At 37.9% G+C, this 15,171-nt stretch overlaps 1 protein-coding gene and 1 pseudogene across 1 annotated transcript; one reads left to right on the forward strand and one right to left on the reverse strand.

Annotated features, from left to right (window-relative positions):
* The first annotated feature begins 367 nt into the window (after positions 1 to 367).
* On the forward strand, positions 368 to 1,305 carry LOC112063620 (olfactory receptor 481-like). The gene is given in 2 exon segments (XM_024118724.1): positions 368 to 908; positions 911 to 1,305. Coding segments are annotated over 2 exon segments (936 nt in total).
* An 8,474-nt stretch (positions 1,306 to 9,779) lies between these two features.
* LOC112063619 (olfactory receptor 10T2-like) lies at positions 9,780 to 10,716 on the reverse strand (annotated as a pseudogene).
* Positions 10,717 to 15,171: the final 4,455 nt, after the last annotated feature.

Consider the following 15,171-nt stretch of genomic DNA (forward strand, 5'->3'; position numbering starts at 1 on the left):
GGGGCTGGAAAATCAAGAGCTGGTCTTTCTTTGAAAATGTAGGTTATTTACAGTTCATGTTATTACAATCGATATTGCTGTAAACATTCTTTTACATATCGCCCATGCACATGAGTAAGATTTACCCCATGGTATACAAAGAGGAGTAAAATAGCTGAGTCCTAAGGTAATCTTCAGTTTTAATATTTTCATGGAAACTGAAAAGAAAATTTATATGCACAAAGTATTCTATAAGTGAGGCAAATTTACCATTTAAAATATTTATAAGGTTATATTTAGGTTACGTTTAGGTATATAAATGTGGGGTCATTTCAGTCAATTTAGTCTCCTCTGGTTCTGATTTCAGTAGGCACTGTTAAATGAATAGATGGAGACTGCAAACCATACAACAGTGACAGAGTTCATTATTTTGGGATTAACAGATAATCCCACACTATGTGCCATCTTCTTTGAGATTTTTCTAGGGGTTTATATAGTTACCGTAGTGGGAAATATCAGCATAATCATCTTAATCCGAAGTAGCCCACAGCTTCCCATGTCTATGTACCTTTTCCTCAGCCATTTGGCCTTTGTAGACATTGGGTATTCCACATCAGTCACACCAATCATGCTGATGAGTTTCTTAAGAGAGAGAACTGCCATCCCAGTCACTGGCTGTATAGCTCAGCTTGGCTCTGATGTCACCTTTGGGACTACAGAGTGCTTCCTGCTGGCCACCATTGCCTACAATCACTATGGGTCCATTTGCTCTCCCCTGCTCTACTCCACCCACATGTCCCCAGTGGTCTGCTTCTTCCTGTTTGAGGCCTCCTACTTGGGTGGATGCATAAATGCTTCTTCATTTACAGGCTGTTTGATGAATCTCTCCTTCTGAGGACCAAATAAAACGAACCATTTTTTCCGCGATCTCTTCCACTCTTGAAGCTTTCTTGCGGCCATGTTTCTATTGCTGAAATATCTCCTGCCATCTCTTCTGCATCAGTCCTCATAAGCACACTGTTTACCATAATCGTGTCCTACAGCTACATCCTCCACTCAATCCTGAAGATGCACTCTACTGAGGGGAGGAAGAAGGCTTTCTCTACCTGCATTTCCCACCTCACTGCAGTCACTTTGTTTTACGGGACAGTTTTGTATGTTTACATAATGCCCAAATCGAGCTATTCAGCTGATCAGGTCAAAGTGGCATCTGTAATCTACATAGTGGTGGTTCCCATGCTGAACCCCTTCATCTGCAGTCTGAGGAACAAGGAGGTGAAAGAGGCTATGAGAAAACTAATGGCTAGAGCACATTGGTTTTCCTGAAATAAATCAGATATAAATCTATAAATAACAAACCATTAATTTGGGGAACATTTTTGATGGATATTTTAATGATATTTATCATTAACTTTATCACTTTTATAGCGATAAGCTCCCGTAAACATAAAAATCCAATGTTTACTTCTATTTATAAAGTTAAGTGTATAATTAACATGGATGTCTGCTTGGTTCAAATTAAATATATAATTTTCAAGTTAAGAATACCTTTGGAAAATAATTTCTACTTAAAATTCCATTTACCAATGATAGAGTACTATTTAAATGGAAAGAGATCTCAACCAAAGATCAAATTTACTTGAATACCATCTTGTAAAAAAACATTCAGGAAAGAAACTTCTCCCCAACAATGTATAATAGGTGACGATATTGACAGGTCAGCAGTTAAGGGTACTTCCTTTAAAGGTACTGCCCTCCCTTGGTCAATGGATATTTCAACTTTTGAAGACATAGATGTTAGTGTCTCAGAAAAGCTTTTATTTATTTTTACTTTATTTAAGCCAAAGCAAAGATTATGATTCCTCTGTTTGACAATTAAAAGATCCAACCCAGATAATACAGAAGAAACTGTATAAATTTCAGCTGACTCCTCTCATAGGTGGTCTTACCAGATGAACACTAGAGTAGGATTTTGGACGCTGACATTTCTTTGGAGTGGGAGGCTGGGATGTTGGGACTTTCTTTGAACAACAGTCGAAAGGTAGGAAATATGAAATTTTGTTTTAGGCAAAGAATATCCACCACACATTTTGTACTGTTTCTCAAGGAGTTGTCCACTGTCACTACTTCTTCCATTGCCCTTTTTGAAGGTGCTTATGATCCAGTTTGGTTACAGCAATTGTCTCTAAATTGATTCCCTTCCTCCTGTACTCCTTTCACAATGCTTATGATTAATATTTTAGCTAGTATATTTTATTTCTAGCATATTAATAATGTCAGACAAATTCTGAGACAGTTTGGAGGGATCACTTCCTATCCTGGGCTCTTCACTGACCAGATCAAGGAAACTTTCTGCCTGGAAGCCTCTTTGTGGGATTTCTCTGGTCCTGTTTCCCCATTCATACTTCTTACATCAATTACAGGCTGACTTCCTATTCCTGGGCTCTTCACTGACCAGATCAAGGAAACCGTCTGCCTGGAAGCCTCTTTGTGGGATTTCTCTGGTCCTGTTTCCCCATTCATACTTCTTACATCAATTACAGGCCTATAACCCCACCAGTGCAATAATTCTGGGGCAACAGCCAGCACAGACATTGTCCCCTGCAAAGAGAAGGAACTCAAAGGTATGACTTCGGTCTTGGACAGGGCCATCTTAGAGTTGTGGTGGGTGCTCTGCACTCTGGTGGTTGACGTTTTTTATTGACTGTTTCTGGCAGTCTTCCTCTTTACATTTCCCACTATTTCTTGCTTTTCACCAGAGTTTATCCTTAGCCCTCTGCCTTTCTCTCCATCCCCCATGGTCTTCTCGGGTGAGCTCATCTTCTCCCATGAGCTCAGCTGCCACCTGTGTGGTGACAGTATCCCTATCTCCAAATACAACCTTCCTAGGAGGACAGATGAACTTCTTCACTGGTCTTTTCCTCAAGACTCTCAAACTCATTGTGCCCTCACTGAATTTTTTATATTTCTCCCCAAACTATTCCTTCCCCTCTGTTCCTTTCTCAGTAAATGGCAACTCTTTTTTTTAAAAAGAATAAATTTATTTTTATTTATTTATTTTTGGCTGTGTTGGGTCTTTGTTGCCGTGCATGGGCTTTCTGTAGCTGTGGCAAGCGGGGGCTACTCTTCATTGAGGTGCGTGTGCTTCTCATTGCAGTGTCTTCTCTTGTTGTGGAGCACGGGCTCTGGAGCGCAGGCTCAGTAGTTGTGGTGCACGGGCTTAGTTGCTCCGTGGCATGTGGGATCCTCCTGGACCAGGGATCAAACCCATGTCCCCTGCATTGGCAGGCGGATTCTTAACCACTGCACCACCAGGGAAGTCCCAATAAATAGCAAATCTTTGTGAGGTTTAGTACTCCAACAAATTTGGGGTGACCCTCACTGCACATCCATCAAAATGGTCTACTCCCCTCCATCCCCTTCCTTCTCTCAGATGAAATACATGTCACATGTTGACCTCTTCCTTATCTATTTTGTGTAGGCACATAAATAGTCCCCGATTGATTGTGATAAATCCACGTATTTTTCCTTTTTATTTCCACTCTAAGGGAATTCAAATAATTCAATCACCCAGATGTAGGGAGTGAGGTGTGGCACTATTACAGTCTTTATTGGAGAGGATATACATTGCCATTCTTTTTCTAGAACTTCCAAGACTGCCAGCAAACCACTAGAATCTAAGCAAGAAGCACAGAGTAGATCCCACAGCCCTCAGAGAGAACCAACCCTGCCGACAACTTTATCTTAACTTTTAGCCTACAGAACTGCGACACATTTCTGTTGTTTAAGCAACCTACTTTGTGGTACTTTTGTTACAGCTGCCCTCACAAACTAATACAATTGCATATCTAGTTTTCCCTTCAAAATCTACCATCAGCTAATTTAATCCTAGAGGAAGAGGAAGTGAAGGCTTAGAAACATGTCAGGAATGTTATGCTAATGGACATCACTCCAAAAGGGGAAAAAAGAATATTAGGAGTGGTACAAAGCATCTTCCCTAAACAATGTGTCAAAAACTAAGGATCAAGAACACCCCTGTGGGGACAATAAAAAACTCCTTTTGTAAGATTTTTTTTTTTTGGAAGTTCCCTACTTACTATGGATTATAGATTGTTACATAGAAGGCAGGATTTGATTGGGGAAATTTTAAAAGATCCTGAACTGTTGTGATATTAAAAGATTCTTAGTCTACATAAATTTCAGGAAGATTTTCTTCTTCTGAAATGGACTGGGACTTATAAAGTCATTGACATTTCCCAGATTCTGTAAAATACTCACTCTGTAGTGGAGTGCTGGAGAAGATTGAAAGCAAAGGGGCAAGAGGTAATTTCTTAGTGGTGAGGAAATCACTGTATATTGTGATTGGGTTGGTGGTTATACTTGTCAAAAGTCATCAACCTGTATATTTAAATTGTTCATATGTAAATTATACTTCAATAAAGTTGCTATTTTAGAAGGTATTACAAGAGAGTACTCTTTCTTTTTCCCATTTTAATCTGAGTCTATAGGAAGTGGTGACAGTATCATCATCTACCTACCCATGTAAGCCAACTGAGTTTCTTAATTATTTCTCAAAGATCTACCTTACCTAGTGTACCTTCTCTAGTTTCCTATATATTTATTCTTTTTGGTGATCTTCATTCCTTTCTTTAAACCTTATACCTATATCAGCATTAATTTTACTTCTGCTTTAAAAACACTTTATTATTTCTTCTTTTAATGCAGCTTTGCTTGTGATGCATTTTAACAGATTTTTTTAATCATAAAAAAGGTCTTTATTGCACCTTCATTTTTGAGAGATATTTCTATTTTACGTAGAATTCTAGGTTACCAGCAAAAAATCTTTGAGCACTTTTAAGATTTAATTTTCTTGCTTCCATCAATACTTTCCAAAACTCAGCTATTAGTCATTTGATTTTTTTTGAAGGGAATATGTCTTTTACTTCTCCTCTGGAAGCTTTTAACATTTTTCTTTTGTTTTGGGCTTCCTATAGTCTTTTTATGATTTCCTTGAGTGTGGTTTTTCTTATACTTATCATGTTTGGAATCTGCAAAGTTTCTTGAATTTGTAGCTCATGGTCCTTCATCAGTTTGGAAAATTATCATTGAATATTTCTTCAGAAATTTCTCTACTTTTTTCTAGAAGTTCATTACACATGTTAGATCTTTTCATAATTTCTTATACAGCTCTCACACTCTTTTTGTATTTTTGATGATTTTTTCTTTGTCTTGTAATGTGTATGTTTTCTACTAACCTACCTTTCAGTTTACTAATCATCTTTTCTGCTGTGTCCATCTACTATTAACCCAACAGCTGAATTCCTAATTTATTTTGTTTTTCATTTTTAAGATTTAAACGTGATTCCTTTTCTTCTTCTTTTTGTATTCATTTCTGTGGTGTGACTCTTCAAATTATTCCCCTATTTTTCTTAGATGTATTATTAATATTTATTTAATATTTAAGTACCTGGTTTTTATGCATTTGGTCCTATCTGTGGCATATCTTATCTTTTTTTAATTGATAAGCAATGTGGATAAAAAATTTTAGAGGTTCTAGATGAGATTATCTTCTTCCGTACTGTTTTCAATTTCATTCTAGCAGAAAAATAAAGCACTGGCTTGATCCCTTTGAGGAAATGAAAATAGAGTGCCCAAAGGGGTCATTCACATAAAAAAAGAACTGATGCCTCCATGTACAGTATAACTCCTAAACTTGCATCCTAATAGAATGTGGTGGTTGGGTGTTGTACTTTGTTGGGGATAATCTATTTCTGGTTTGACCTTATTTCTAGGATTCAGCAATTCCTTCTAAGGTGTAGTACTTCAGGACTCTCAAATAAAAGAATAAGGTGTTATGGGGCCCTCTACCTTAAACAGCCTATTTATCAAACTCTATCAAACCAGCAATGCAAAATGCCAAAATCTCTGCTAAGATCATCAGGCTCTCATAGGCTGATTTCCACTTGGTGTTTGATATCTCACCAGCCCAAGTGCAACTTGGGAGTAGTCAAATTACATAATGAGGAATTATATGTAGAATTTCAGTCTCACTTCTCTATAGCTTTTTCCTCTCCAGGATCTTGGCCTCACAAGTCTTAGGCATCTTTAACCTCAAAGTTCTATGTACTTACCCTACCTCACTGCCAAAAGCCCCAGGCTGTTGTCTTTTTGCTCAGTCTCTATTCCTCATAATATCATTTGGCAAATGCATTTATTTGTGAGGCTCAAGAAAGGATTTACCAGAGAAATGACATTTAAACTGAGACATAAGGGAAAAAAAGAGTTAACTGGTCATTGAGAGCTGGTAATGCAGTTGCAGAAACTTTGGTGGGTGGGTAAAAGTAGTGATGTGGGAGGTTGAACTAATCATCCTTAGCTCAAAGAACAGTGTCTGGTACACAGCAAGTATTCAACAAATGTCTGTTGGTTAAACATTAACTCTAATTCAATGAATATTTATTTAGTGTCTCTTTTATCTCTAGCACGAGGTTATGAACTGAGGAAACAAAGTTAAATAGGTTATGTGCTTTTCTTTCAAGAAGTTCACAACAAAGAAATGTTTCTTAAAAATAGAATGGTTTGGGCTTCCCTGGTGGCGCAGTGGTTGAGAATCCGCCTGCCGATGCAGGGGACACGGGTTCATGTCCCGGTCTGGGAAGATCCCACATGCCGCGGAGCGGCTGGACCCATAAGCCATGGCCTCTGAGCCTGCGCGTCCGGAGCCTGTGCTCCGCAACGGGAGAGGCCACAACAGTGAGAGGCCCGCATACCACAAAAAAAAAAAAAAAAAAAAAAAAATACAATGGTTTCGGGCTTCCCTGGTGGCGCAGTGGTTGAGAGTTCGCCTGCCAATGCAGGGGACATGGGTTCGTGCCCCGGTCCGGGGAGCCTACGCTCCGCAATGGGAGAGGCCACAACAGTGAAAGGCCTGCGTACCGCAAAAAAACAACAACAAAACAATGGTTTCCATTCAAGCGGTATAAATAAAGTGCTAGTTGACATGATCTTTTAACCTTTAAAACAATTTTAAGATTTTTTCTTTTTTTTTTTTTTTTTTTTTTTTTGGTGGTATGCGGGCCTCCCTCTGTTGTGGCCTCTCCCGTTGCGGAGCACAGGCTCCGGACGCGCAGGCTCAGCGGCCATGGCTCACGGGCCCAGCCGCCCCGCGGCATGTGGGATCCTCCCGGACCGGGGCACGAACCCGGTTCCCCTGCATCGGCAGACGGACGCGCAACCACTGCGCCACCAGGGAAGCCCTAAGATGTTATTTTTTAAATAAAATTTATGATTTAAAGTGTTCAGCATGATGTTTTAACATACATATACATAGTGAAGTGATAAATACAACCAAGCTAACATATCCATCTACTCACATCTCTGTATCTTTTTTAGGTATGATAAGAGTAACTTAAATTTACTCTTAGAAAATATCCAGTATAAAATACAGTATTATTAACTACAGTTATAATGCTCTACATTCGATCTCTAGAACTTATTCATCCTATATAACTGTAACTTTGTACCCTTTGGCCAGCATCTCCCCATTCCCTCCATTTCCCCAACTCTGGTAACTACAATTCTATTCTCTGCTTCTATAAATTTGACTTTCTTAGATTTCACTTATAAGTGAGCTCATGCAGTATTTTTCCTTCTGTCTGGCTTATTTCATTTAGCACAATGTCTCCAGGAACACCTATGATGTCACAAATGGCAAGAGTTCCTTCTTTCTTAATGGCTGAATAATATTTCATTGTGTATATATTCTACATCTATTGACACAATCATGTGGTTATTTTTCATTCTATTAATATGGTGTATCACACTGATTGATTTTCATATGTTAAACCAACCTTGCATCACAGGGATAAATACCATTTGGTCAAAATTTTGAGTCTTAAAATAATGAATGAAATAAAAAGTTTAGATAATTATATGAGGAGGCAAAGACTTTCACACTAAACAAGGACATTTGTGAAAATGGAATAGTGAAGTTTATGAAATGGTTGGTCAGAGAACCTCTAGCCAAACTTTAATTCAATGTTGAGCAAAGAATGAGAACTGTAGACCCAATAGGCTCCGACACCACCTATAGTCAATGGAGCTATGATTTGAATCTCAGCTGCAAGCCTTTTGGGAGCTCTCTTCGCCAGTATTCACTTATTCACAACTCTTGGCTTCATCTCTTTGAAATTCTCTTTGTTTGCTGGGGTTTCTCCTATATGTTTTACTTTCATTCTCGAATCTCCTTTCTATGCCACCCATCAACTTTTCCCAGACTACATTCTCCACCTACCTCTCCATCTTAACCAAACCTAGTTGTCCGAGGAGGGCACATATGCTTCTCAGCAATATTGAAGAGAAGCTGCTCACTCCTATTCTATAGATATCTGCACACAATGTTGACATTCTCCTAGCTCCTTACCATATTTCTAAATCATTTATTGGCAATCTGCATGACAAAACATTTCACTCATTGACAAAATACTATCCAGATATGAAACAATATACTATTGTTTTCAGAGTCCTTTACTGACCACCCAGTTTCTTCTCATTTATTAAAGACTTTGCCACCAGCCCCTTGATTCTTTCTCCCATCTCGGTCCCTCAGTCCTGCCACAGCACTGGTAACATCACTCACCATATGGATTTGCCATTAGACAATGTGACCTCAAAATGCCAAGCCCTCCCTACAGCATCTCCCTAAGTATTCACGTGAGAACCTTAGGACAATGGCCTCGATTAGATTCAGTTATTTATAGCACCTTCCACCTCTGTGGTTTTCATAAATTCCAAGCTTTATCTTTGTCTATGCTGTAACTCAAACAGCATTTGAATTATCTGCTTTTTGTGGAAGTTCATTATGAAACCATCTAGTCTACTCCTTTGTTGGGGGTTGGAAAGGATAGCTTTGACAGACGTCTATATTATTACTGGAATTTGGTATGTTAAAAATGCATATTTCTTCTGCAGTAACTTTCATCATTTTATTTTTTTTTCAGAAATTCATCCATTCCCATCTAGTTTCCATGTTTCTTTGAATAGAGTTAAACACGTATTTTCTTAAAATGTTTTGAGGGTGGGATAGGGAGGGTGGGAGGGAGGGAGATGCAAGCGGGAAGAGATATGGTAACATATGTATATGTAGCAATTATACTCCAATAACAGTGTTAAAAAAATTTAAAAATAAAAAAAAATGTTTTGAAATTTCTCTGCATTGTGGTCTTTCACTCATTTCAATGCTAAATTTGTGTGTTTGTGCTTTCTCCTTCTTTGATTAAGTAAATCAGTGATCTTTCTCTTTCCCCTCCTTCTCTCTCTCGCTCTCTCTCTCCCTCTCTCTTTCCTTCCTTCTTTGATTAAGTAAATCAGTGATCTTTCTCTTTCCCCTCCTTCTCTCTCTCTCGCTCTCTCTCCCTCTCTTTCCTTCCTTCTTCTTTTCCTTTTTAATATAATTTTCTTCCTTCTCCAAAGGAAACCAAAATTATGAAAATACAGTATTCTAAAACATTTTTGATACATTTACTACATACATATGTGCATGTGTGTATGCATGTATATATGTATATGTACATATATATGTAATAACATTTTAGAATATTTTATTTCATTTTAAAATGTTTTAAAACTACATCTGGTTTCATAGTAAGAAAGAAGTGAGACCAGAGCATATCAGGCAGTTAGAACACACTTTAATTGCTTTGTATACAAAGTGATGATTTTTATCGGAAGTACTCCACTTTCTCCACTTTAATTTATCAACGCTCTGTAAAAATTTTAAAAAGTGTTCAGAGATCTTTTATTTACCATCTAGGGGAAAACCTACATATATTGCCTAGTACTTTCTTTAGGGATATTTTCATTTCTTTCTTTCTTAGACTGTAAACAATGGGATTAAGCAGAGGTGTCAGTACTGTATATGCCACAGCCATCAGCATATCTTCACGGAATGAGTCACTGTCCTTGGGTCTCAGATAGACAAAGCCAGCAAATCCATAGTGTATGCACACCACTGTGAGGTGGAAGGAGCAAGTTGAGAAGGCCTTATACCTCCCCTGGGCAGATGGCATCCTCATAACTATGGACCCAATGAAGACACAGGAAATCGTGATGAAAATAAAGCTCCCCACCAAACAAAGGCAGTGAAGGCAAGAAGAACCATTTTCTGAAAAAAGGTGTAATCACAGGCAAGGGAGACTACAGATGTAATGTCACAAAAAAATGCTTGATGGTGCTGGAGTCACAGAAAGACAAGCTGAATACTACAAGAACAATGCACAGTGACACCACAATCCCAGTAACACAAGAAACTGTCATGAGATGAAAGCAGATCTTCTGGGTCAAGATGGTGTAGTGCAGCGGGTTGTGAATAGCAGTGTAATGGTCATAGGACATGGCAGCCAAGAGTAAGCAGTTGTTAGCTCCCAAGCCAAAGAAGAAAAACATCTCTGTGGCACGCTCAGGAAGAGAAAAGGTCTTGCTTTCTGATAGCAAGTCCACTAGCATGCGGGGGATGATTACCATAGTGGTACAGGTTTCTGAAAAGGACAAACCACAGAGGAAAAAGTACATGGGGGTGTGAAGATTGTGATTGAGATTGATGGCCACCATTATGGACACATTTGCAACTAGGATGGTCACATGGGAGAAGAAAATCATCACGAAGGAGAGATCTTGCAGGTCTGGAAAACTGGAAAATCCCCACAGAAAGAATGTGCTCACTGTGGTATGATTGTCCATCCTCCTGGTGCACATAACAACTCTCCTCCAAAGGTGCAGAGGTTCTTGGGGTCAAGACTCTGATAAGATTGTAGAAAGCACTGACGTCACCTGGCCTTTAATCAAGGACATTGACCGACAACTCTTAATGAGAAAGCCTGAGAAATGGAAGTTAAATGTACCTGGCTGAATTCCAGGTCAGGACTCAGAGTGATGAAGAAAAAGATTCTCATAGGAGAATGTATGTAAATGCCATAGAATAGCCCCAAATATATTCTGGGAACCCCCTAATTTATCACCCCCTTCTATCTTCAACAGTCAGAATCTGAATGAATGAGGGAAATAAGAAAAAAAAAGTTCATTTTCTCACCTACAGGAGTATGAGGAGTAAAGGGTATACAATGTTTATGTGTGGTCTAATCACAGCCTGGCATACATAAGTACTTAACAATGTTGACTGAATCAATACTAACTTAAGGAGAAGTAAGGAAAATTTTTCGAATGGCTTCCAAACATTCTTGGAAAATAATTCTATCCTCTGAGGTGCTCTCCAGAAGGCAGTGGCTGCTTGGCTGACAATTACGCCAATGACTTAATAAGTGAATTTACCATTTTGAAATTTGTACTACTTTCTGTACATAACAATGAGTTGAAGTGGAGTTTTTCAATAATTGTCTGTCATTCAGGCAGATCTTGGAAGCAAAATGGTTATGGAGAGACTATTCTCATCCTGGATGGCTCATTTGGTTCATGATGTTCTGATCAATTCTTGAGCTCAGGAAAACTTCCAGGATAAATCTAGCTGATATACTGGTGGACAGGACTTCTTTGCAGCACAGCTCTTTTAAGAACTCAACTTCCTCAGGTCGTTTTCATCCATTGTTAAAATATCCACTCTGTGTTTGAGATGACAGCATGAAAGTAACACACAGAGTTTCCAAACAATACAGAGCTTGGTTTCAGGCACTAGGGAATGAAAGGAAAACAGTGAGAAGACATTGGTGTGGAGTTGTAGGTTGGAGAAAGACTGGTAGAGACAACACTGGAAAGTATTTTGTAGGATCCACAAAGCTTGAAGAAAAGAGAAAATATACCTTTATCTGGAAGTTATGTGTTCTTTATGTACTGAAATACTGGAAAAAATTTACAAGGCAGTGATGCAGGTAACCAGTATTTATTCAAAATCTGAAATATACTGGACAATATGCTGTGTGTTTGATAGAATTTTCTCACTAGGTTTCTCCCAACAATTCTGTGTGGTAGGTATTTCAATCCTGATGCTACAAAAATTGAAACCAAGGTACAGGTTGCTTAATTGACTATGCAAAGTCAATGAATTAATTCCAAAAATATTTAGTTAATGTCTACGATGTATTAGTCAATTATCTGATGGGAAATATAACATAAGACACATATGACCTCTCCTATCTCAGACTGAGAAAACTGACATGAAGAGAATTAAAGCAAAGTGATATGAGAGTGTGGGACTAGGTGGCTACTTCCAATTGTAGAGTCAGGAAAGCCTTTTCTATGGAACTGATACTTACTTTGCGACTAGAATTGATAAGCATGCACCATATAAGATCTAGGAGTAAAACATGACACTCGCAGGAAACACTACTGCAAAGACCCCATAGTGGGAATGAGCTTGACATATTTAAAGAATATCAAGATAGCCAATGTAATCAGACCATCTCTCTCATTTATTCTCTTAAATACCTTATGGGATAAATAGTAGTATTGTGTTCATGTTTGAAATAAGGAAACTATGGCTTAGGGAGTTACTTAATTTGTGAAGGTGATAAAGTTTGTTAAAGGAGGAGCTGGTATTTATACCCAGGCAGAGTCACTTGGGAGAAGACCTTCTTAACTAGTAAAGTTAAAATGTCCCTGCAAGTGCAAGTGCCCTAGCATGGCATTCAAGGTTTACCTGTCCATCTCATCTTCTGCCACCAACTTCCTCTACATGGAAAGCATCCCATCATCTCCCAAGCACAGAATGCCCCTTGGTGGCTCTCTTACTGTGCACACATTGTTTCTCTATTTGCAGTGTTCTTCCCCCCTGCTTCTTAAACCACAGTCTTTGTTTCAAACCCAGTTTAAATGTCACCTCCCTAAATGTAAATTGGTACAACCACTGGGGAAAACAGTATAGAAGTTTCTCAAAAAACTAAAAATAGAACAGCCATATTACCCAACAATTCCACTCCTGGGTATAAAACCCAAAAAACCCCAAAAACGCTAATTCAAAAAGACACATGCACTTCAGTGTTCATAGTATTATTTACTATTCCTAAGGTATGGAAGAAAGCTAAGTATCCATCAACAGATGAATGGAAACACACACGTATACACACCATAGACACACACACACACACACACACACAAATGGAATACTACTCATCCACAAAAAAGAATGAAATTTTGCCATCTGCAGCAACATGGATGGATTTTGAGAATGGTATGTTAACTGAAATAAGTCAGACAGAGAAAGACCAAATACTGTATGATATTATATGCAGAATCTGAAAATACAACAAAGTAGTGAATAAAACAAAAAAGAAGCTGACTTACAGATATAGAGAACAAACTAGTGGTTACCAGTGCAGAGAGGGAAGGGAGGCGGGGCAATAAAGGGGTAAGGGGGGAAAAAGGCTTATTATGGGATTATATGAAATAACGTGTGTGAGACTTTTAAAACTGAAAAGCACTACAGAATTTTAAGAATCTTTCATTCAATAAAATAATTTCATTACACATATATATGTTACAGAAAAAATAGTTTCATCTTGATTGCTTTTGAATTTTATTAAAATGGAATTCTACAAAAAAAAGTCACCTTCCTAAAAAATCATCTCCAATCACTCTGCTTGAGTTAATGAGTTCCGTGTTCATGTCTGATTGTATTAGGATGACATTTTAACATATCTGACTTCTATACTAGTCACAGCAGAGGGTTATTTTACCATTTTGTATACTACCTGGGGCAAAATATGGTAAATATAAAGGTTTGTGTCATGAGAGTTCAGTGAGTAAATGGAGTGCCATCTTCCCCCAGGAAGCCTCCCTTGTTTTTTTTCTAGATGTAATGACTAATTATTTCCAATTAAATTGTTTTCTCTGTCATTTACTTAAATGGGACATGTGCTAAATGTTGTTCTCTGTCTCTTTCAATACATTTCAAGACCCATTAAGATATAGCCACATCACCTAGCAATATGATGGTATCAATACATACCAATACCACTTACAACAAACCCACAGCTAATATAATACTCAAGGCTGAAAAGCTGAAAGCCTTCCTACTAAATTCTAGGACAAAACAGCGATGCCCACTCTCATCTCTTCTATTCAACATAGTATTGGAAGTTCTAGCCACAGCAATTAGAAAAAGAAATAAAAGGTACCCCAATTGGAAGGGAAGAGGTAAAACTGTCATTGTATGCAGATGACATGATACTCTATAGAAACCCTAAAGACACCACATAAAAACTATTAGAACTAATAAATGAATTCAGCAAGGTAGCAGGATACAAGATTAATATGCAGAAAACTGTTGCATTTCTTTATACTAACAATGAAATATCAGAAAGTAAAAAAAAAAATCCCATTTAAAATTGCGTCAAAAAAAATACTTAGGAATAAACCTAAGCAAGGATATGAAAGACCTATATGCTGAGAACTAAAACATTGATAAAGGAAATTGAAGATGGTACAAAGAAATGGAAAGATATCCCATGCTCTTGGATTGCAATAATTAATATTGTTAAAATGACCATACTACCAAGGCAATCTACAGATTTAATGTGATCCCTATCAAATTACCCATGACATTTTTCACAGAGCTAGAATATCATAAAATTTATATGGAACCACAAAAGACCCAGAATTGATATAGCAACTCCAAGGAAAAAGAACAAAGCTGGAGGCACATCCCTCCCAGACTTTAGACAATACTACAAAGCTACAGTAGTCAAAACCACATGGTTTGGGCACAAAAGCAGCCATATGATCAATGGGACAAACACAGACAGCCCAAAAATAAACCCACACACCTACAGTCAATTAATCTTTGACAAAGGAGGCAACATGGTACAATGGAGAAAAGACAGTCTCTTCAGCAAGTGGTATTGGGAAAGCTGGAGAGCCCCATGTAAATCACTGAAGTTAGAACACTCTCTCACACCATACACACAAACTCAAAATGGCTTAAAGATTTAAATATAAGACATGACACCATAAAAATCCTAGATAGAACATAGGTGAAGCATTCTCAGACATAAATTGCAGTAATATTTTCTTAGTTCAGTCTCCCAAGGTAATAGAAATAAAAGCAAAAATAAACAAATGGCACGTAATCAAAATTATGCTTTTGTATGGCAAAGGAAACCAAACAAAATGAAAAGACAACATATGGAATGGGAGAAAATATTTGCAAATGATGCTACCAACAAGAGCTTAATTTCCAAAATATAT

This window comes from Physeter macrocephalus, chromosome 16 (assembly GCF_002837175.3).
Source record: "Physeter macrocephalus isolate SW-GA chromosome 16, ASM283717v5, whole genome shotgun sequence".
Classification (NCBI taxonomy): Eukaryota; Metazoa; Chordata; class Mammalia; order Artiodactyla; family Physeteridae; genus Physeter; species Physeter macrocephalus.